This window comes from Mus caroli, chromosome 10 (assembly GCF_900094665.2).
Source record: "Mus caroli chromosome 10, CAROLI_EIJ_v1.1, whole genome shotgun sequence".
NCBI lineage: Eukaryota > Metazoa > Chordata > Mammalia > Rodentia > Muridae > Mus > Mus caroli.
In genome coordinates, this window is record NC_034579.1 from 17,081,701 (window position 1) to 17,103,169 (window position 21,469).

At 42.3% G+C, this 21,469-nt stretch overlaps 1 protein-coding gene across 4 annotated transcripts in view; it reads left to right on the forward strand.

Moving 5' to 3' along the window:
• Window positions 1–21,469, forward strand: part of Ahi1 (Abelson helper integration site 1) — a 132,620-nt gene that overhangs the window by 92,951 nt on the left and 18,200 nt on the right. For all 4 annotated transcript variants that reach the window (XR_003837779.1, XM_021174724.2, XM_021174723.2 and 1 more), the window contains 2 exons: window positions 10,042–10,204; window positions 13,235–13,332. Coding sequence is in view for 3 of the 4 variants with exons in the window: in XM_021174724.2 (XP_021030383.1) it covers window positions 10,042–10,204; window positions 13,235–13,332 (261 nt within the window). In the remaining variant the exon portion in view is untranslated. The remainder of the gene's footprint in view (window positions 1–10,041; window positions 10,205–13,234; window positions 13,333–21,469) is intronic.

Consider the following 21,469-nt stretch of genomic DNA (forward strand, 5'->3'; position numbering starts at 1 on the left):
CAGTCTGGCTGAAGCAGAGGTCACAGGAGGAGCACACACAGTCTGGCTGAAGCAGAGGTCACAGGAGGAGCACACACAGTCTGGCTGAAGCAGAGTAGGTGGGGTGGGAGATGAGGACAGGGTGCTTTGGAAGAGAGTCGAAAGGTCGTTGGGTCTAGGTTTAAATCGTATCAAACATTGAATTGAGAATGAGTGAGCACATGCTGCTCTGAGAGGGTCACACTTAAGCAGACGGCTGGGGTTAGGAAGGGTGTGAGTGTGAGGCGACTGCAGTTTACAGCCCAGGTGACACAAGTCTGAAGGAACCATGCAAGAGAGACAGGACTACAGAGTTGTCGTTTACCCTTGCTGAATGTCATCGACCTGCTTTTTTACCTACTTAGCTTTAGGTTTTGGTTTGCACTTGCTATTAGCTCAGAAGTTGGCTTTGTGCGGTCTCTGTGTAATTGGCACATGTCACAGTGTCCCTTTATGAATTCTCTGTTCAAAGCATTAGGAAGGCATGAAACAAGTGGCTAATGCTTTGGTTTTGGACAACAAAGTGTTTTTCAGTCTTTTGTTTGAGGTTATTATTGAATGGTATTTGCAGTTTTATTTTGTGTTTAACAAAGTTGTAACAGATTATCTTTTAAAACAGTATTTAGTGGCTAGTTAAAATTTATCTTTTGTAAAAAGCAAAATTAAACTTGACCTTATAAAAATTTTACAACCGAAACCAAACAGGAGTAGATCATGTTGTTAAAGTGAAGAAAACATTCTTCAGAAAGGAAACCAACTGCCTGCCAGTTGTGGAGACACCTTTAATCCAGCACTTCAGAAGCAGAGGCAGGAGGATCTCTGTGAGTTGGAGGCCAGCCAGGGCTATACAGAGAAACCCTGTCTTGAAGAAAAAAGAAAGGAAAGGAGGGGGGAAGGGGAGGGGGAGGGGAGAGAAGGGGGGAGGGGAGAGGAGGGGGGAGAGGAGAGAGGGGAAAGGAGAGGAAGGAGTAAAAAAGGAAAAAAGGAAAGGAAAAAGAAGGAAAGGAAAAAAAGGGGAAGGGAAAAAAGGGAAGGGAAAAATAGGGAAAAAAGGGGAAAAAGAAGGAAAGGGGAAAAGGGAAAAAAGAAGGAAAAGGGAAAAAGAAGGAAAAGGAGAAAAAAGGAAAAGGGGGAAGAGGAAAAAAGGAAAAAAGGGGAAAAAGGAAAAAAGGAAAAGAAAAGGGGAAAAGGAAAAAAGGAAAAGGGGAAAGGAAGAGAAAAAGAGGGGAAAGGAAAAGGGGGAAAGGGGAAAGAGGAAAAAAGGAAAAGGAAAAGGGAAAGGAAAAAAGGGGAAAGGAAGAGAAAAAGGGGAAAGGAAAAAGGGGGGAAAGGGAAAAGGAGAAAAAGGGAAAAGGGGGAAAGGAAAGGGGGAAAAGAGGGAAAAAAGGAGGGAAAAGGGGGAAAGAAAAGGAGGAAAGGGAAAAGGAAAAAGGAAAGGAAAGGGAAACAATGTGAAATATTTATTTTAAGATAAATGATAATCAAAGGATATCAAACTAGAGACAGACAGAGGACCCAGCTTTAGTGATAGATAGAACCTAGCATTCGTAAGACCCTGGGTTTGTTCCCCAGCCTGGGAAAATAAATAAGGACTGTCGTGTTAGGACTGTATTGTCTGCTACCAGTCAGTAGGTTTCCTTCTTTTCTTTTTCTTTTTGACAAATACGAGCTGACCAGGTCCCAACCTCTGGGTGCTGTCTACTCTGCCATCCTTGGTCCGCAGCAGAGATGGTGACACAGCCATAAGGACCCGACACCCTTTGGTAGATTTGCTAGATGCTTAGAGATCCGATAAACTCCTTTTAAAAAGCAAAGCTTATTCCGTGGTTGTATTGGCCATTGGCCATCAGAAAGCTTTCTGGTCACGTCTCCAACTGCTGACCCCTCGTACACGGGAGACAGGCAGGTTTCCCTAGGGATACTTCGGGAATTCAGAGCATATTTTTACCAAACATGTAAATAAAACATGATTATTTTCAGATATGTAGTTGGAGTTAACAGATCCATATATAAGGTCATTTTATAACTTCGAGGGTTCTACAGAAATATTTTACTTGAAATAATATCCCTCTATGATTTGGAAAGTTTTTGAAAAGTTGAATAATAACACTTACCTCCAACATCCTGGGTACTTGCTGTGTACCAGGCACTGTGTAAGGTGTTTCCTGTAAGGGATGTCACTTTTCTATCATAATTCTATAAAATACGGGCATTCTCATCAACATCCTAACTCTCCAAAGGAGAAGCTGAGGTAGACAGTGTTTTAAAATCATCTAGAAGTACTTTAATTTAATGTGTTAATGAATTATGGCAGCCATCATTAAGCCAATAACATTAAGTCTAAAAAGCAGAATCAATCCTTATTAATAAATAACTAAATTCCTATGGTGCTCCATAGCACAAGGCAGATTTTGTGAAAATCATGAGTTTTTCTGATAACAACAGCAGTTAATCCTGTAAAACATTTGAAATCTTTTTATCATCTGCTACATAGTGTCTGTCGTCTCTTCTGACCCGCATAACATCACTGTAACGCTTCTGAGGGAGGTGGAGAGCCAGGGTGACAGACTCGGCCTCTGAGCACCACTCCAGACACTGAACAGAAAGAGCTGCACTGGAGGGTCATGAAGATTTTGGAGCATAGCCCAGGCCAAAGGCCTTCCTCGGAAGCTCCCTACGAGAACGTTTCTAAAATACTTCTCGTGAAGCATCCTGTCAGCCCAGCAAGAAGTTTCAAGCAGATGATGATTTGAGATTAGTGGCTGTAATCTAGGTGATTTCCTAGGGAAAGTGGCCTTGAGTTTTTCAGTAGCTGAGGGGTGAGAGACGCAAAGGCAGAGTGATCTGGATGTGAGAAGGGGACCTTGGGGTTTGGTGGGAAGAACAGGGCCTAGAAGCTGTGGTTTTCCAGTGCATAGGCACCGTCACCTGTGACCTTGAGAAAGGAAATCACAGACACCTGCTGCCCTGCTGCCCTGCTCCCCACATGCCACAGGCAGCTGTTTGAAGATGAGTGGGGGATGAGAAGGTAGTTATGAGTATCGCCAGTGAGGGACAAGGATAGGCCGTCTGCAAGCTCCCTCCGTATCCTGATCTTAACTATTGTTTCCTTCTACTCAAGAAAAAAAAATCATTATAATCAATATTTAGGGTGTTCTCATTTGAGAACCTACAGAAAACAAAACTTAAAATAAGTATTGCTCAATGCTCCTGCCTTCTCCAGGCCTCCCATTCTCCCCAATTTTCTATCCCAGTACTAAGAGCCAGTTCGTTCCTACAGATACACCCTTGGAAATTGTTAGGCTTGTGTAGTTTCCTGGTACCCATTGTATTCTACGATATAACCTCTCATATTTACTTCTTGACCAGAAGCAAGGCTCCGCTCTCTGACATTTTTGTAATGACCAGTACTGTTGCTTTGCTTATCATAAGCAACTTTACCTCCCATAACAATTATTTGAGTTAACTACATTTTTTTATAATAGCTTCATTTTTTATATGCTTCCCATTGCATAAAATTTAGCCTCTTATACATGTATGTGTGTGCACACGTATACATGTGTATGCTTAAGTGTGTGTGTGTGTGTGTGTATGTATGTATCTCTCTGAGCTGAGCTGCTCACCTCACTGCAACTAGGAAGCAAAGAGATTAGAAAAGAGACCAGTATCCCATAATTGCTTGCTAGGAGAAACCGCCATTATGTTTCCCTCGTTGAAGCCTCATGCCTAGTAGTGTTGCAGACTGGGGCTGCCTTTGCATTCATGCACCAGGTCCTTTCCACAGAATGCATCTGATGATTTTAACATTCGCCATTAGGTTTCAAAGCACAGATTTGGAGGGACACAGAAATTCGTAGGATAGCTTTAGTCATTGAGTAGAAATAACCCTTCACATATAAAGTGCTTTAGTTTTTGAACCACAAAGTAAAATTCATTAGCTGCCATTTTCATTTGCTTGTTAGAGAATTCCCAAAATGGTAAACTCTTAAGGGATCTCTCATTGTTAATTATTATTAAGGGCTTTTCTGCTGTAAAAATTGCACCCATCAAAGGGAAGATTTTACAACTTATAGATGACTACAAATAAGCCCAAATCATTATCCTGTATATTAATGGCTCCAATTTACTTTTAAGTCTCTGAATGTTGTTCTCTTGGAATAGTTATTTGAAACATGTACTGAAATTCTAAAGTTGAAAGATAAGGGTACCAGACACTGTTACACAGACTTCTTATTTTAAAGTCATACAAACCAGATGTTTTGCGTGTTCTTTACCTTGGAACTCTTCTTGATCCCTAGTTTTATATTCTTTCAATTTACTCATGGTTGTTGTTTTATCTGACTATAATTTAACCCAAATGCTTTCAAACACTTCTTAGACAGAGTCTAGTTTTGTTTGTGCCAGCATTATAAAGCACAACAGCAACAGTGTTCGTCACAGTGAGACAGCAGTGAGACAGACAGCAGTGAGACGGCAGTGAGACGGCAGTAAGACAGCAGTGAGACGGCAATGAGACAGCAGTGAGACAGACGGCAGTGAGACAGCAGTGAGACAGCAATGAGACGGCACTGAGACGGCAGTAAGACAGCAGTGAGACGGCAGTGAGACAGCAGTGAGACAGATGGCAGTGAGACAGCAGTGAGACAGCAGTGAGACAGACAGCAGTGAGACAGCAGTAAGACAGCACTGAGACAATGCTTTGTACAGGTATTTGTGTTCTTTAGTCCTGATTCCTTATCTATTATTACCTAGATAAGATTAGCTAAAAGTAACAGAACCTGGATTACTTTTTACAAATATTCTCAGGGCTCTCTCATGGAATATTCATCTAAATGATTAGAACAAGATAGGTTCTGCCATACTAGTCTAGGAACTGGGTATGTGTTTGTTCATTCTTCTTATGAGGGAACGTAGAATCCAGTTTCACTATGTGGAAAGGGTTATACAGCACTTAATAATGGGTTTCTGTTGTTCACTAGGATAGAAAGGACAGTCTTAGCCAGATAGAGTTTACCATAAGAAAAGTTAGGGAATCCCACGGAATCAGGTTTTTTCTTTAGCCCTAAGAATTCAGACAGAACTATTGAGCATAAATAAATTTTTTGCCTCAGGCCAGCCCTCCCCACCCCCCCTTTTTTTGTATTTTTTGTTAACAAATGGGAGGATATGTAGTCTCCCTACCCCCAGCCTGGAACCTGCTTGCTCAAGGGTGGAGTTTCCTGCTCATTCGTTCTGCCACGCCCACTGCTGGACCCTGTCGCTTTGCTGCTTGGAGCCACACACGTGTTAACACTGCTACTGGACCCCGAGTTATTTGGCGGGAATCGGGTCCCCTCCCCCTTCCTTTATAACTGAGTGTCTGAACAAGTAAAATTGAGCTTTGATCAGAGACTTGGCTCCATTTCTTCTTTCGCCCCTTCTAGTTCCTCTCTTTTCAGCTCGAGTGGCCATCTCAGTCGAACCGTTCTCGTTGCGAGCTGCTGGCCGGCCGCAACAGAATCCAGTTTCACTATGTGGAAAAGGGTTATACAGCACTTAATAATGGGTTTCTATACAATTCAAGGGTTATTGTGAAATTTTCTTTTCATATATTTTATCTCCTTATTTATGTTTTAATACCAAAGGCACAATATTCCCTAATTAGTACTAGGAACAACTTTCTCAAAGTCTATTTAATTTTGAGATGAATACTAAAAAGTAGTTTAATTTTCATCTTTATCTCTTAATGGGTACTAATCTGTAAGTAACCATTATAAGTACCTTTATGTGTTTAGCTGAATGCCCACATGCCCATACATAGGACAGAGGCCCATCTGAGAGTGGCCAGTACAAATAGCAGGAGTGGGAAAGTTCACATTTTTGATAACCATACTAGAAAGGCATAGATGGAATGATTAGCACTGCCATAGCTTGGCTGCGAGGCTAATTCAGCTGTAAAGTTGTCTCTTAAATTATTCTGACAAGACGTAAAAGTAGTCCTGGAAGGGCCAAGATGAGCTTAGGTTACTGCATGGCTCACATTAAAGGGATACAGGAAAAACCAGCTCATTTGCAAAGCAAAGTGCACATTTTGTAGTTCTCTGGGCTGGGATAGGGACCACAGAGTTGGTAAGTGAAACCATCAAACGCTATGCTCTGGAAGTTCTGAAGGCCAGAAGCACGAGGTGAATCAGTGAAGGAAAAGCATGGCAGAGTGAGAGAGCAAGTATGTCGCACTGGTGACATGTTACACTGGCTTCAGGTTGGCAGAGCAGAAGTCTCCAGTGATTATGAAGCCAACTGAAGCCCTGTTTCAGGAGAATGTGCTCTGATATAAGAATTTGTTCAACATAACTTGGCTTGCTGAATTGCCTGAGGACATTATGAATATTGACTATTGATTTTGTTCTAGATAAAAGTACAAGGAACAGCCAGACAGCTGAACTTGGCTGTTCAGTGTTCCTCCAAGGGTCATTGAGACTCCTTAGAGATAGCCATAATAATGTTTAATTTCTTGGAATATATTTCAAAGAAGACTCTACTTAGCATCTTATAATATCCAGGCTAATTTTTTTTTAAAAAATCCAAAGCTGTATCCAATAGCTACTGCTGTTAAGACTGAAAAAATGTATGCATGGATAACTAAAATGTAAGCCCCAGCTGAAGCAGTGCACACCCATAATCCAAGTTTTTGGGGAGGTCAAAGCCGCAGGTCAAAGCCAACATGGGATGCATAGTAAAACCATGTCTCAAAAAGCCTCTGACTAGAAATGTAGCTCAGTGGTAGAGCGCTTGCAAAGCACATGTAAGGCCCTCTGTTTGACCCCCTCTGAAAAAGAAGGAAAGAAGAAAGGAGAGTCAGACAGAGCAAATGACCAATCTAACTCCACCAAGAGGGAGGCTAAAGCAGGAGGATCCCTTGAGCACAAAAATTTGAGACCATCCTGGGTGACATAGTAAGACCTGGCCTTAACTAGCAGACAGACAAATAAAAACAAAACTTGTTCCTGGCCCTTTACTCAAGAACCACTTCACTTCAACCAACTTGGCTCTGAGAAAAAGACAAAATTCTGTTTTGACTATCCACGGTCCTCACTCAGGGTGGTACAGAAAGGGTGCCGGATAGAGATTCTGTCTTCTAGCATAATATTCAGTTAATTGTATGCAATATTCAACACACTATTGTGAATAAACTATTTTTTTTCCAAGTGTAGGCTTACTATGAATTTTTAAGGTACATTTACAGTATGTCAGGATAAGCCATGCTTACTGGATAGATTGGGTATATTAAATGCACTTCCCAGCTAATGATAGTTCAGTTTACAGGTCAGTATATAAAGAAAGTGGATTTTATAAAGCTTTTCCTTTCCCATATCTTACATGACCAGCCTGAACACACCAGCATATCTTTAAACATTTGTTATAGAAAGAGTTCATAACTATTCTTTCAGCTCAAGAATCAAATCATATTGCAGAAAACAATTTTGCCCTACATATATGCAGGGGACACACACACACAGTGTCCTACACACATGCAGGGGACACACACACAGTGTCCTACACACATGCAGAGGACACACACAGTGTCCTACATGAACACATTGTGGTTACACATCACGTGGAGTATTACAGAGAACAATCACTGAGAACCTTCCAAACAGACATGGAGGCCTGCCATATCAAAAGAATAGGCCAGATATTATTCACTGGGGATAAACCTCTTATTGGGATTTTGCCTACTGTTGTTTGGTTGATTGGTTTTTATTGTTGTTGTTTGTCCAGTTTTGCTTGAACACTTAGACAGTAAAATCTTGTAGCTAGAAAGGTCAGGTCATGATTTATTTATAATTTCCTGCCAAATTCAACCGAAGAGTACGTTGTTTCAGATGAGAAGTTGCTAGCATTTTAGATGCAAACCCATCCTTGCATACCACAGCAGCAGCTTCTCCTGAGCCACGTCCTTTCTGTCATGGCTTTCCAGCCTGAGAAGAGAGTCTAGCCAAAGATCAGGCTCCGTGGCTGGAAGGTAGACTGTTGACTTGGCAGGCACTTCATTGCTTCGCTGGGTAACAAGTCTGTGCCTAAATGGCAATAATACTGAAAGACCCACAACGTGAGGACTCCCCCACGTTCTGACTCAGGAGAGGCGACACCCCAAAATCACCCACAAGAAATGATCTTGCTGCAAATTGCAAGAGGATTTTTATTCAAGAGCGCTCTAGGGCCCATGGCCATACACCACGCAGGGGTAGAGGACCATGGTGTGAAAAGTAGCTGAGTAAGGGGGTATTTAAAGGAAGAAACCACAATTCATGGAGGTGGGGAGGGCGTTGTTGGAAAATACCAAAAATACCAGTTAAGAGTCACAAGGAAGTATAAAGTCACAAGTGTCAGGTTATCTCTCAAGACAGTTTCTAAGAGCCCCTAACAATCTAAGAGCCCCTAAAGATAGCACATTTGCATTGTAGGTTCCAGTAATGGTCAGGGTGCCATTCTTTGAATTGAACCCAGGAAGCTGGTAGGTGGAGGAATGTCGCTATCTGTTTTATGACCAGTACCTGGAGCACTAAGCCACAAAGGCTACACTCCCAAGCCTGAGCCCAAAAGCCTCGAATTTTGTTTTTACTTTGCTATACTTTTTTAATACTTCTTCAATACCATGGTGACATGCTCCAGGAACTGTCCCATTGCTTCAGAGCATGGGCTCTCAGCCTTCCTAATGCTGTGGTCCTGAATACAGTTCCTTCCTCATGTTGTGGTGACCCAACCATAAAACTGTTTCATTACTACTTCATGTGCTGCATTGGATACTAAGAGAGTCCAGTGGTCATTGGGGTCTACCATTAGAGGTATAGTGGGCAATCCGAAGCCAGGCCTGTCTTATGGAACCCTGTTTCTCAAGAGACTCTTTCATCAGTGGATGCTTATGAAAATTTAGTGAAAGCTAAATATCCATTACTAAGATATCTATCATCAGTCATTGATATATTAATGTCAGTTATTGATATAGTAATGCTATGTGTTAATGTAGCATACCTATTGTCAGTTTGTGAACTCTAATTGAGGGTGGAACACCGTGCACATTAGGATTTAAATAGTCAGTGAAAGAACCCGTCAGCCTAGTTACAAAAACCTACAGCGTTGTGTTTCCATGATACAGTTATGTAACATGGACATTTTGAAGCCTTGTTTAGGAAAAATGGTAAAGTAAGCATATTTATACACATGAATGGCATGCACATGCATGCTGCTGTGCCCCACTCTCTACAGTGCACCGGGTCTGGGTGGACTGAGCTCCCCCCTGAGATGCTAGAAAGGGCTTTTAAACCCTCAGCCAGGCAGCAGCACCATTTTTGACTTGTGCTTTTTTTTTCTTTAAACAAAAACAAATCAAATATAGGAGCAGTGTCATAAAACAAAGGAGAGGATTGTCTTAGGGCCTTTCCTCTTAGTTCCTAGCTAACAAAGATCAGCCTTTACAGGGAAGTCAGGAGATTTAGGTTGTTGGTATAAAAATATCAAAAGCTGTTTTTCAAGAAAAGTTTCTCTCAAAAATAGACTTGAGCAGTCAACTCGGGATGGTAACGGGATTTAATGACCAGGTTGTCCCATTGAGCCTTTCCTTTTTGTAATGCTGATAACCTGCATTTTTCTCTTTCAGATGCATCTGCTTAGCACAGAGAACAGGAGCTAAAGGAGTTTTATAAAGTGCTTAAGGGAATGGTGTGTTATGGGTTTTGTTTTTTGGTTTTGTTTTTTTTTTTTTAATTTGCTTTACACTTTCAAACTTTAACATCTGGTATTTTGAAGCTAATCTTGGTGTGTTGAATGTTCTTAGCCATTTCTCAATCCCACAGTCTTTTATCTTGCTTCTCCTGCTGTGTTCCCACCACCCCTGATCCTATTAGCAACCCCTGAGACAGCCTCAGACTTGCCAAAGTCCTGCTTTGGTTTCAGCTGCTCTTCTGCAAGAGGAAGTGAGTGTTGGGGCTTTTTCTGTGGCACAGTTGTGATAAAGCTGTGGTGGTCTTATCTCTCTCTTAGGTAGTGGCTCTTTATGACTACACAGCAAGCCGATCAGATGAACTAACCATCCATCGTGGAGACATTATCCGAGTGTATTTCAAAGATAATGAAGACTGGTGGTACGGCAGCGTAAGAAAGGGGCAGGAAGGGTTCTTTCCAGCTAATCATGTGGCCAGTGAAAGTAAGTGCACACAGTCTTCCTGGTACACTAAGATGATAGAACGGAGCCCAAGATGTGATCATTCGCTACTCTTTAATGCGTGTATTGTCTATATGACCATTGCCTATGTTTAGCATGGAACATTTTTCATCCTCATGATGAGAAAACTGAAAAGGTGATGCACTAGTATGCCAGAGAGCTACTCAGCTCTGAGATTGGAGTGCCTGCTGACTGCCCTTGTCATGCCTGGGGAGCCTGTGGCAGCTGCGCAGCTCTGCTCCCGCCACAGGGACTGTTACAGGTTGATTACCGGCATAGGAACTTCAGCTCCCTCAGCTCCCACTCTACCTGTGTACACCTCAGCTCTGGCCAAGGTCTCCGTAGCAACAGAAGTGAGCCGGGCTTGTTCCTTCTCAAGTTCATTAAATGAGAAGAAGAGAGCACAAACACTTCCCAGTGAGGCAGACAGTGCTTTTGAAAGCTGAAACTAGAGCTACCGCAGAGAGCCCAAGGTGGACTGTCCTGGAGGAGGGGCACCCAGTAGCGTTGCTTCTTCAGAATGCATCCTAATTACCTGTCCTAATTGCCGCTGCTGGCCTGGTGGCATGCCGGGAGACCTGCAGCCCACGTGCAGCTTATACTGACCTAGGGGACTTCTTTGCCTTTGAAATAAGGACTTTGAGCGACATCAGCTAAGCTTTCTACACAGACACTGATGTGCTGGTTCTGATTGCCTTTTGTTTCTGCAAACAATTGTTTATTCCTAATCATTGATTTTCGTGCTAATCTTTGAAGCCCCGTTTAAAACATATTATGACTGAATAAATGTACTATTAATTCCTGGCTTAAGTTCCAGAATTTGAGAGTAAAAGGATATTTTTTTAAAATTAAAAGGAGGAAGAAGAATGTCTTCCTTGATTGTCATGCTAGGCTCCATCTAGATGAAGTGACTTCCCTTTAATGTTACCCTCCCCCCTTACTGCCCAGTGGTCCTTCCCAAAGCTGTACACTGGTGTCTGTCTTGCTGCAGCTCCCTCCTTCTCAACCAACTCCTCCCCTTAAAAGTGCCAAGGAATGCAAAAAGTATCCACTTTCTTTCTCCTACAACACAATTTTTAATTTTCTATTTGTCCCTGGTTTGTGTATTCTGTAAGGAACTAATAGCTTGTAAACTCTCCTCAAGGCACGTTCTTTGGCTAAAGAAAATGCACACTGGAGAAAGCTTTAGGCAGGGTGAAAGGAAGTTGTAGGAAAGGTAACTCCCAAATAGACTTAAGACCGCTTTAAAGTCCTCTCCCACTTGTAACTTCCTGACCGGCATTAACATCCAAATGACCCTCAGCAGCTCAGTTCCTGAGCCAGCTGTGGTTCAGGCCACAGCTGGGCTGCACTCACAAGAGCTGCTGTGTGCACTCTTGCTGGAGGGTGTCTGACTGACCAGGAGTCACAGCCTGTTCCCATGGATACCAGTGAAAGCATTACAGATAGGCTTTTACTTGACAGTATCAAAAGATCACGCCTGCAGAAATAAAGCCATAGGCTTGCCTTCTTCAGAGGCCATAGACATTTAATATGCAAAGAGTTAAAACCTAAGAAAACGTATTTTCCTCATCGAGTAACCCTCCCACAGGGGTGGTTGGTGATATTGCGCAGAGTTGGTTCCTTGAGGCATTACCCTTGTGCAGTGACCATCTCTTACTGTGTCCTACAAGAGTCAACGCTGTCTGCACTCCCCCCTTGTTGTGAGAGGCTTGTGTGGGTGAGAACAAACAGGAGAAGGGCCTCGGAGTACTGGAGAGCACAGTAGCCGAGTCTCACGATGCACAGGTCCTCTCCTCCCCTTTTACCCTACTTGTTCCCTGAATTTAACAAAAGTTCAACTGCATTTCAGCATTCAGCAACATATTCCATTCTAAAAATAGTGCGAGGAATTGTCCTTGATCTTTATCTGAATCCACATATGCGAAGCAAATGTAAGAGAGTTTATATATGAACAGAGTCTGTTCCCAGTGTTCAACTGGACCAGCAAAATAAAAGAAGACCACAGTCTCTTGCTACACAGCCTGATTCTGTGTTGTGAGCCACTGGAAAGAAAGCGCTGTCCGTTTCTCTTAATCACAGCCAACACCCATTTCTCTATGATAGACAGAAACCTCAGAGTAATGCCAACCCATACCCACATGCACTAATATCTCAGAATCTTAATTGTACAATTTCAATTTCTCAATCCCAAATTATTCTTAATTAAAATAGATTTTCATTTTAGCCCTTGAAGATTCCCATGTGGCTTTTTACACACATGCACTTCATGTAGATTCAGTAGATTATTAGGTTATCACCTTAGGTTAAAAGGGTTTTAAGTTTAAACCTTAGATACAATCCTAAATCCATGTTTATTCCTTCTCTGTTCCCCAGTTACCCTTCCAGGCACAGTCCCACTTGTTCCTCAGAGCTTGATGCACCTTCCTCCGTTCAGGACTTCAATCCCCAGCTCACTTTCTCTGTTATAGCTGCCTTCAGAGGCCAAAGGTGCTCAGCCTTTGGGTCATATCCCCGAAGAGCATCGGAAAACACAGATATTTCATTCATAACAGTAGCAAAATTACACTTATGCAGTAGTAACATAATAACTTCAGAGTTGCAGGTCACCACATCATAAGCAACTGTATTAAAGGGTTGCAGCATTAGGGAGGCTGAGAGTCTCTGCTCTAGGCAGACACGAGTTCCTTGAGAAGAGCGATAGTGCTGCTCCCTAACATGACCTTGCCTACATTAGGTTCCTGGTAACTGTGTCCCAAGCAACTAAGGTGAGCATCTGTGTGGCAGCACAGTGAGGGACCGATGCCTTCTGCGGGTCTAAAATCCTCACAGTTAGCACTCTCCAGTCGTGACCAGTGGGTCAGACGACAACCCGCCTTAACAGTAAGTGCCGTATCACTTGCTGTTACATCAAAGAAGCGAATATCAGTGTCTTTACACTTCCACGTCTACCCTCTGTTGTAGTTTGTTCTTGGGTCGATTTAAATAACTGAATTCCTTCTTTAATTCCAGCACTGTATCGAGACTCCCCTCCGAAGGTAAAGGAGCGCTCCCCTCCTTTAACTCCCAAGGAGAAAACTAAACCAGAAAAGCCTCTGGCTTCTCAAAAGGTATGTACCATCAAGAATGGGTGCTGTGTGCGTGGTGCTTTGATTTTTCAGTCTGTATAATCTTTATTTTTCATGCTTATGATCTTCCATTGTTTACATTGTTACTTCTTTTGGTCTGGGCACCAATGAGAAATATATAAAGTGAATATTACAGCCATTTCCAGATAAGGAAACCAAGGAGGCTCAGAGAGGATAAAGTCCTAAACCCCCAACCCACAGCCTGTGAGGGCACAGCCCACAAGTGGAGCTGCGACTGTAGGTGCTGCTGTCCACCTCACAGTTGCATCTAGAAGGTACCCGCTATGCCAGAGGTCACAAGAGTCCATAGAACAAACGCTCTATCTCGCTAAGGCAGTTTCTTTCACCTGATATTAACTGAAGACATTTTCAGGCCTTATCAGCCAGAGAAATGCCATTGCCTTTTAAAGCCTGTGCCATCAGAAACACTGGTCAGTATCTTTCTTCTGAGAGTAGGAATTGATATGAGTATTGCTTATTAGACCTGTTCTATTGTGTGATGTTAGCTCTTCCCTTAGGTCAAGAAGCCCATTATTTCTTGACTATGAAGTAGTGTATGTATGTGTGTGTGTGTGTGTGTGTGTGCATATATAAATATATATATATATATATAGTATGATATATAAACAAGTTTATATTGTGTGTGAAGTCATAGTAAAAGGTTTTGGGCAACTGAGCCCTGGACCAGCGTGTGCTCAGCATGTAGTTACCTTGAGTGCTGGACCAGCATGGAGTTCCATAGTTCTTCCATACTGAACAGTCTTTTAGCCCCAGATGAAGATGGTAGAACAAGACACTTGCCTGTGTGGGCTTAACGAGCTGCTAATAAGCCTTTCATTCATTCTGTCCGGGAAGGCGAGCAATGGTTGCCAGGGAGAAATGCATGGCCTGAAGCTTAAAAGGTAGTGCGTGCTACATGAAGTTAGGACAAAACATTCCCAAAGAGGGGACTTGAATAAGGTAAGGTACATTATGATTGTATCTGGGGAATCGAGGCTCAAAGGGGAAAAGTTAGAGAGGAAACGCAGACATGGGGCCACAAGCGGCCTAGTGACCTCTGCTAACATGCTTAGATTTTATCCTCCAGACAAAAGATGCCCTGGAGGAGGTGACCTGGAAAATGATATGAAAGGATGCCCATGTTAAAAAGATAATTATAGTGCTAGCACAGGGGGTAAGTAGAGGCAAAGACAGAGGGATGCATGGAAATGAAATACATAAGACTGAACTAGAGGGGTGGAAGATAAGCCAGGCCTTTAATTCAGTTTGCTGATCCAGTGAATTGGTGACATTAGAACCTAGGATAATGCTGAGGTCGCTGGGTTACTATGTAAGTGAGCAGGGGACAAGAACTACAAAATGAATGAGCTAGGACGATCTGGGAACATAGAAGAGAGGCAGAGTGGGCAGTTAGAGCTCATTAGCTCAGTTTGAATTTGCTGCTGACATCGTCAGTGTTCCCAGGTAGAAATACTCACAAGCATCCAGAAGTGCAGAACTGCGTTGAAGAGAAAAGCACATCTCCATGAAGAGGAATTGGATAGTCAGGGAAAGCGCAGTCTGTGCTCAGGGCTGTGGCTCGAGTAAGGCCTGGGAAGACGCAAGAGAAGGCAAAGGCAGAAGCCAGCTGACACTAATACTAAGGGAGTCAAAGACTGGAAACACCAGACAAAGGACATGCCCACAGCTAAGGGTGAAGCAAAGAACATATCTAGGCACGTCCAAGTGTTTGACATTGTGACACTACCTTGCTGTGTACAAAGTTCCTGCTGAAAACCATGCAGTCAGGTTACAAAAAGGAAACAAAATCACAAACACACAAAACCTCTAATATTTTATTTAAGTAAGCATACAGTCCTGTATTAGAGCATCCTCATAGCTGTCCATGGACATGCGGGCTATAGGTTGAGGGTGGTACACATCTGCCAGCCAAACAGTTGGAGTCATTGGTACTCCTGAGCATTTGGTAGTTGGGAGGACTCTGATAGGGTTGCACTGGGATCAAAGTAGCAATCAAGAGTAAGCCACTCTCAGAGTGTCACTTCAGACTAGAGGGAGCAGTGACTCTCAGAGTATCATTTCAGACTGGAGGGAACAGTGACTGGAGGGAGCAGTTGCTGGAGGGAAACCAGCTATCAGGTTATTTTTCAAGTATTGAATAGACACAGACTGAGAAGCTGTGGAAGCAAATCCAGGACATGATAGATTATGAAAGATGCAGAAGGGTTATTAGAATATAGAGAAACAAGCTGATAGCTGAGTGCTGGCATAGGCCAGGGCTTCTCAGCTGATAGTAATTTTATCTCCCATTTGACAATGTCTGCAGGTTTTGTTGTTACATACACCAGCTCTAAGGAAGGGGCATGATGCTCCTGGCTTCTCAACAGTAGTTAGAGCTCATCACTTATCCTTCTGCAATACAAGGGAGATCTGACTAACAAAATATGCCAACACTCAAGCTTAGAGCAGCATCCCTTTTAAATGGAAGGGGAAGAAACTAAAGTCAAAGTCTATAAATAAAGAGTGAGAGCTTTCCTGCATGGTTCACCAGCTGGGAGAAAACAAGAGGAGCTGGCAGACTTGGAAAGCCAGGTTCCCCACAAGGCCTCAGGAAGATAACCATTTTGCTATTCATCATTGGACAAATGCTTGTCTTAGTTTGGGGCTGTTATAACAAATATGCAGTAGCTCATAATGGCTTAAATAACAAATAAGTCTTACAGTATGAAAAGCTCAAGGTCAAGGTGCTGGTTAGATGTGGTGTTTTCTGTTGAAGGCTGACTTTCTGTTTGTAGCCCCATTGCAACTGCATGGGGCAGAGGAGACAGAAGAATCTGTCTGTGCCTGTTTTGAAAAGTGCAAATCCCATTTCTTTTTTGTTTGTTTGGTTGGTTGGTTTTCGAGACAGGGTTTCTCTGTGTAGCTCTGGCTGTCCTGGAACTCACTTTGTAGACCAGGCTGGCCTCGAACTCAGAAATCCGCCTGCCTCTGCTGGGATTAAAGGAGTGTGCCACCACGCCCTGTTACAAACCCCATTTCTAAGGCTCTATCCTCATCACCTCATTACCTCCAAGAACACCATAGTGAGGCTTAGAGACTCTGCATGGGAAATCTGAAAAGATATGCATCATCAACTCACCAAAGTTCCATACAAATTCCCTAGATAAATTAATGCAGTGAAAATCTGTTAGGATGAGGCATAGTGAGGCTTTTGGTCTAGTATGAACTGCAATGAAAGATGACGCCTTACTGGTGTCCCCAACTTGCCACCATACTGATCATTGAAACTAAGACCATGGAACTCCCAACTCAGTGCATCCTTCTCCATCTATTCTATGTCAGTCAGATGCTAGGCATTATCTATAACGCCTGTAAAACTGGCCTTGTCTGTCCTCTTCCTGATGTGCCTGTGTTCCTCAGGGACCACTTAGGAAAACTCTCACTGCCTGTACCCCTGCTCCTTAGATGGACTCGGTGCATCATGGTACTATCTTAGACTGTAGTTGATGTTCCAGGTTTGATCCTGCTGCAGATGTACCTTCACATTCACCTCCCAGGAGACAGTCATACATGGTCACCTTAGCCCAAAATCTGTGCCAGGCTCATCTCGCTAACATCCAAACCCTAATCTTAATATAGCCCAAGGAAACATGCAGTATGCAAATTAAAATTTTAAAATGAAAATAATCAGGCTGAGCATGTAGCTTTCAGTTGTAGAATACTTGCCTAGCATGCACAGAGCCTTGAATTGAATCCCTGCAGAAGCAAAGATGACCAACAACACTGGCACATAGAGTAAGTGATGCATGGTATAAGGATCCATTTGGGACAGGAACTAGGATATCCCCTTAGAGACGGGAGTAAAGATCAGACTGTAAAGTTAAGGTGATCAGTCATATATGAATCCATGTGTAGACTATAGCCCTACAAGGGATCAGGGGTGTAATTCAGTGGTAGAGTACTTGCCTAGCTATATAAGACACTAACTAGTTCAATCTCCAGTTTTTAAAAAAATTATGTATGTGTGTATGTGTTTATGTATGTATGTATATATATGCACATATATATACATATACATGTGCATATATATACATATAATATAATATATCATAAATTATATGTACATATATGTGTGTATATATACATATATACCTGTGTATATATGTGTGTGTATGTGTATACACATACACACACACACACACACCCTCTGAGGAATTTGTTGCATGTGCATTAGACACTACGATGATTCCTGGAGAGAGCATGTGTGAAATGAACTGTGCTGATAAACATGATGTTGCCCCAGACACTGAAATGCCTTAAATGCTCTGAATCAGGAGGCTGATCAACCTTGAGAAATGAAGAACAGAGCTTCTAATACACTTGGTTAGTTGTATATCTTAATTAGTCCTTTATCAAAATGCATAAGGTTTGATTTTTATCAAGATTCAGTGTTATAAACACAACATAAAATGCATCCAAGACTTCATTTCATATGCAAGCCTTTTCTCATTATCATATATAAGATAAGCCTTTTAAAGAACATGAGCAGTGACTAGGGTTTGTGGGAGGTCTGCATTCCTAGCACTGTGGCACTGGAGCCAAGAGTGAGGCTGCTACTCTTGCTTGGCTGCTTCAGTGTGCACATGAACAAAGCACACTGGTAACATTGGAAAGCATGCATGTAGAGGGAGGGCACTGCCAATTAGAGGTGTGGCCCACTGTCTCCAGCCACCTTCTCTGCTCTCCCACACGGTCACCTCCACAGCCACCTTTAGTATCACTGTGTTTTTGTTTGGTTTTACATCCCTGTTTAATGTTTGTTTCACTGTGCCTTCTTCACATGGAGCTTGCATGAAGTGTATTCTGTATATTTTAGTTTGGAGTTTGTTTCTGCTTTTGAGACGGTGGCCCCGCTATATTGCCCAGACTGGCCATGAGCTGCTGCTGGGTGAAGGATTATCCCTGCTCACCCTCGGTGGCTGGGACCACAGCCATGCACCAGCACACTCAGCCTTATTCTCTATACTTTTAAGGAAAGGGGGAAAGAAACCTCAAAAGCTTTCCTCTTTTCAATTATAACTTCTGTTGAAACTATAGAATAAAAAGCACTCATGTGCCTTCCTGTGCTGGCAGCTTGCTAGACCCCACCCCCACCCTGTCCCGTCTTCCCAGCAGCATATGGAGATGGCAGTGGATGGCAGTGGCCGGCAGCAGCACTTGTTGCCAATGTGGAGATGGGCACTCTCCCCCAGGCTCATCAGGACGTAGTACAAAACGTCCTGCCAGTCTGCATCCAACACAGAGAGAAGGCAGGTGCTCTCCGGGAGGAAAGAAACTTGGAAGCTTTGAAAAAATGATTCTGACAGCTTGCTCTTACTTTTCACTTGTCCTTTAGACACTTTTAATTAGTTACACGATAAAAGTAATATGTCCCTATTCTTATAAAATAATGCAGGATTAAAAATAAGTCTTGTACACCTGTAATCCTGTTGATTCTAAAATTTTCGTCGTCTCCTAAAGTGTTCTCATGACTTCATTCATGTTGATTTATCTTAGTGAATTATACTTAGTGTTGTTTTTCTTTAACTAGTAAGTCTTGGACATTTTTTTTATTAATACAGAAAAATTTTAGACCCTTAGAATTCCTAAAATTCCCAGAATATTCTTAGTTCATAAAATGCTGCGCTGCGCTGCGCTGCGCTGTGCTGCGCTGTGCTGTGCTGCGCTGCGCTGCGCTGCGCTGCGCTGCGCTGTGCTGTGCTGTGCTGTGCTGTGCTGTGCTGTGCTGTGTTGATTTCTGTCAGTGGTCGGCTTTCTTTCTCTTTTAAATTTTAAAAAGCAGTACTCAAATTTGAAAAGGACCATTTATCTCCTCTAAGTGGTTCAGCACTGACAGTACACATGGCTTTTGTTATAGCTGCCAAAGTTAGTGAAACTTACATACAGAAATACTGGAGCACATCTGAAGGTACAGCGCAGTCTCTGATGCTTTGGATGAGACACATAATAATCATTAGTCTTGCTATTCCAAAATAATTCTAAAGTACACGTGGTAGCTTATCTTCCTGTAAAAGAAATGTGGACACAGTTTCAGTGTTTTCCTGGCTTGTAGAGTCAGTAAGAGCAACCTGGCTTAATTAAAAATGGCAGTTTCTAAACCAGAGTGCAGAGTCTGTATTGTATAGATATTATATGTTATATATAATAAGGTATATCTTATATCCAGTGACATATGTTGTTGTTGTTTTGTATAGTCCAAAGTAAGAACAGAGAACCACAATGCATCAGATAATTCCATGGTAGTTACTCTACACACACACACACACACACAACACACACAGAGACACATTGCACATACACAAATGTGCACATACAAACACACACACACAATTCTATCAATCAGCTGATAGAAATTCTATCAGCTTCTCATAAAAACAATAGGTACATAAAAACCATGATGCTTTCAATTTTTATTTGTATCTCTTAGTCTCAAGAGATAATTGTGCTATATGACATTATTTTCAAAAATCACTTTATATAGCAAAAAAATGTTTTGGTCCTATAACAGTAAATTTGAATTATTATTCTTAAAACATAAGAATAATATTTTATTATTTTTATTTTTTATAATATTTTATTTTTATGTCAAGTACCCAACAAAGATATTTTTGCAGTAATAATTTTTGATATGATATCCAAATACATAGAATTCTGGAACAGTAATTATTGACAATACAGTTATAATTATTGCCTCCTTTCTCTTGCTAAAGGATAATCCCATTTTGCTTTTGCTTTAGTAATTCTGAGAGAAGGTAATGGTGTCTCTCTATAGAATTTACCCCAAAGTCTCAGGAATATTTTATCTTTTATCATGAAAGAACTAACTAGAAGTACAATAGGAAATTCATAAACCTGGGCTGAAGTTTTACCTTATGGTTTAAAACATAAACTATGTAGTTCCTGAGCTGCATGAGGAAGTACAGCGCTTCCAGGACTGGGTTTTCCTTCACGCTTCTATGACTTAAACAACTACTGTAACAAAAGCATACTCATTCCGTACTGCTAGTCTATGAACAGCACTGCCATAGAGCAAATACACGGAGCCCCAGTGGTGGACAGCAGAAGCAGACAGAGTAGACCAGTGCCTCCAGGCTCCATCCTCCACATGGACACAGGAGCACACAGCCTGCAGAGAGGGAGGCGGGTCTACAGATTTACAGATTACTTTCTCTCCTGTAATAGGCTGGTTTGCTGCTGCTTCTCCTTCTGCACCTGTGCCCCCACATGAGTCGGCTTGTTTACCTCAGTCCTCCTTTCTCTCTGATCGATCCAGGATCCTCTGGCCTCTACAGGATGAGGCCATGTGTACTGAGGCCTGTTTTCAGATTATGCAACCCAGGGTAGGGTCAAGACAGTTGCCAGGAGCTCTGGGATAAAGAGTCTATGAGACAGTTCCTGAGTTGTTTGACCCCAAAAGTAGTCCTAGAAAACACCCTCTCATGTGTTTCTTAATTCCATTAATTCCATTTATATTTGTTTTCCCTTTCAGCAACTCCTAATTTGAGCCTGAACTTGGCATTTATCCTGTTCCATTTCATTGTGCTGAACTTCCATTAGAAGCTCAATTGATAGCATAATATAGATTCCCAATGAAAAGTCTTTTTTATTAAAGTGGGACACACAAAGTATGTTTAGAGCACATATCCCAATGACTATACCGCAGTATAGAAACTGATATCCCACTCTTTCTCTGCTGCCATCTGGGGTGCCCAGGGCCCGGGACTCTGACAGGGCAGAGTAGCACAGTATAATCGTCACAGTGATGTCTTCAGAGGCGATCTAAACATCAGTAACAATTCTTTGAAACCCTGTCAGAGGTCTCAAGTGGAAAGATAAGATTTCAAGAACTCCCCACCGGTCCATCTGTCAGAAATGTCCTTAGAGAGTGGCAGGCATGGTTATGTCCTCATTGTCTTCACAAGCAGCATGGCCCTTCCTTGGAAGCTCTCTGGCACCTGACTACTGTGTGCTCATCTGACAGCCTTTCTACTTAAAAGATACTCATCCGCAACTCTGTAGGCATTTCCAGACAATAATGCATTCTCCTAGGGAAATGGTG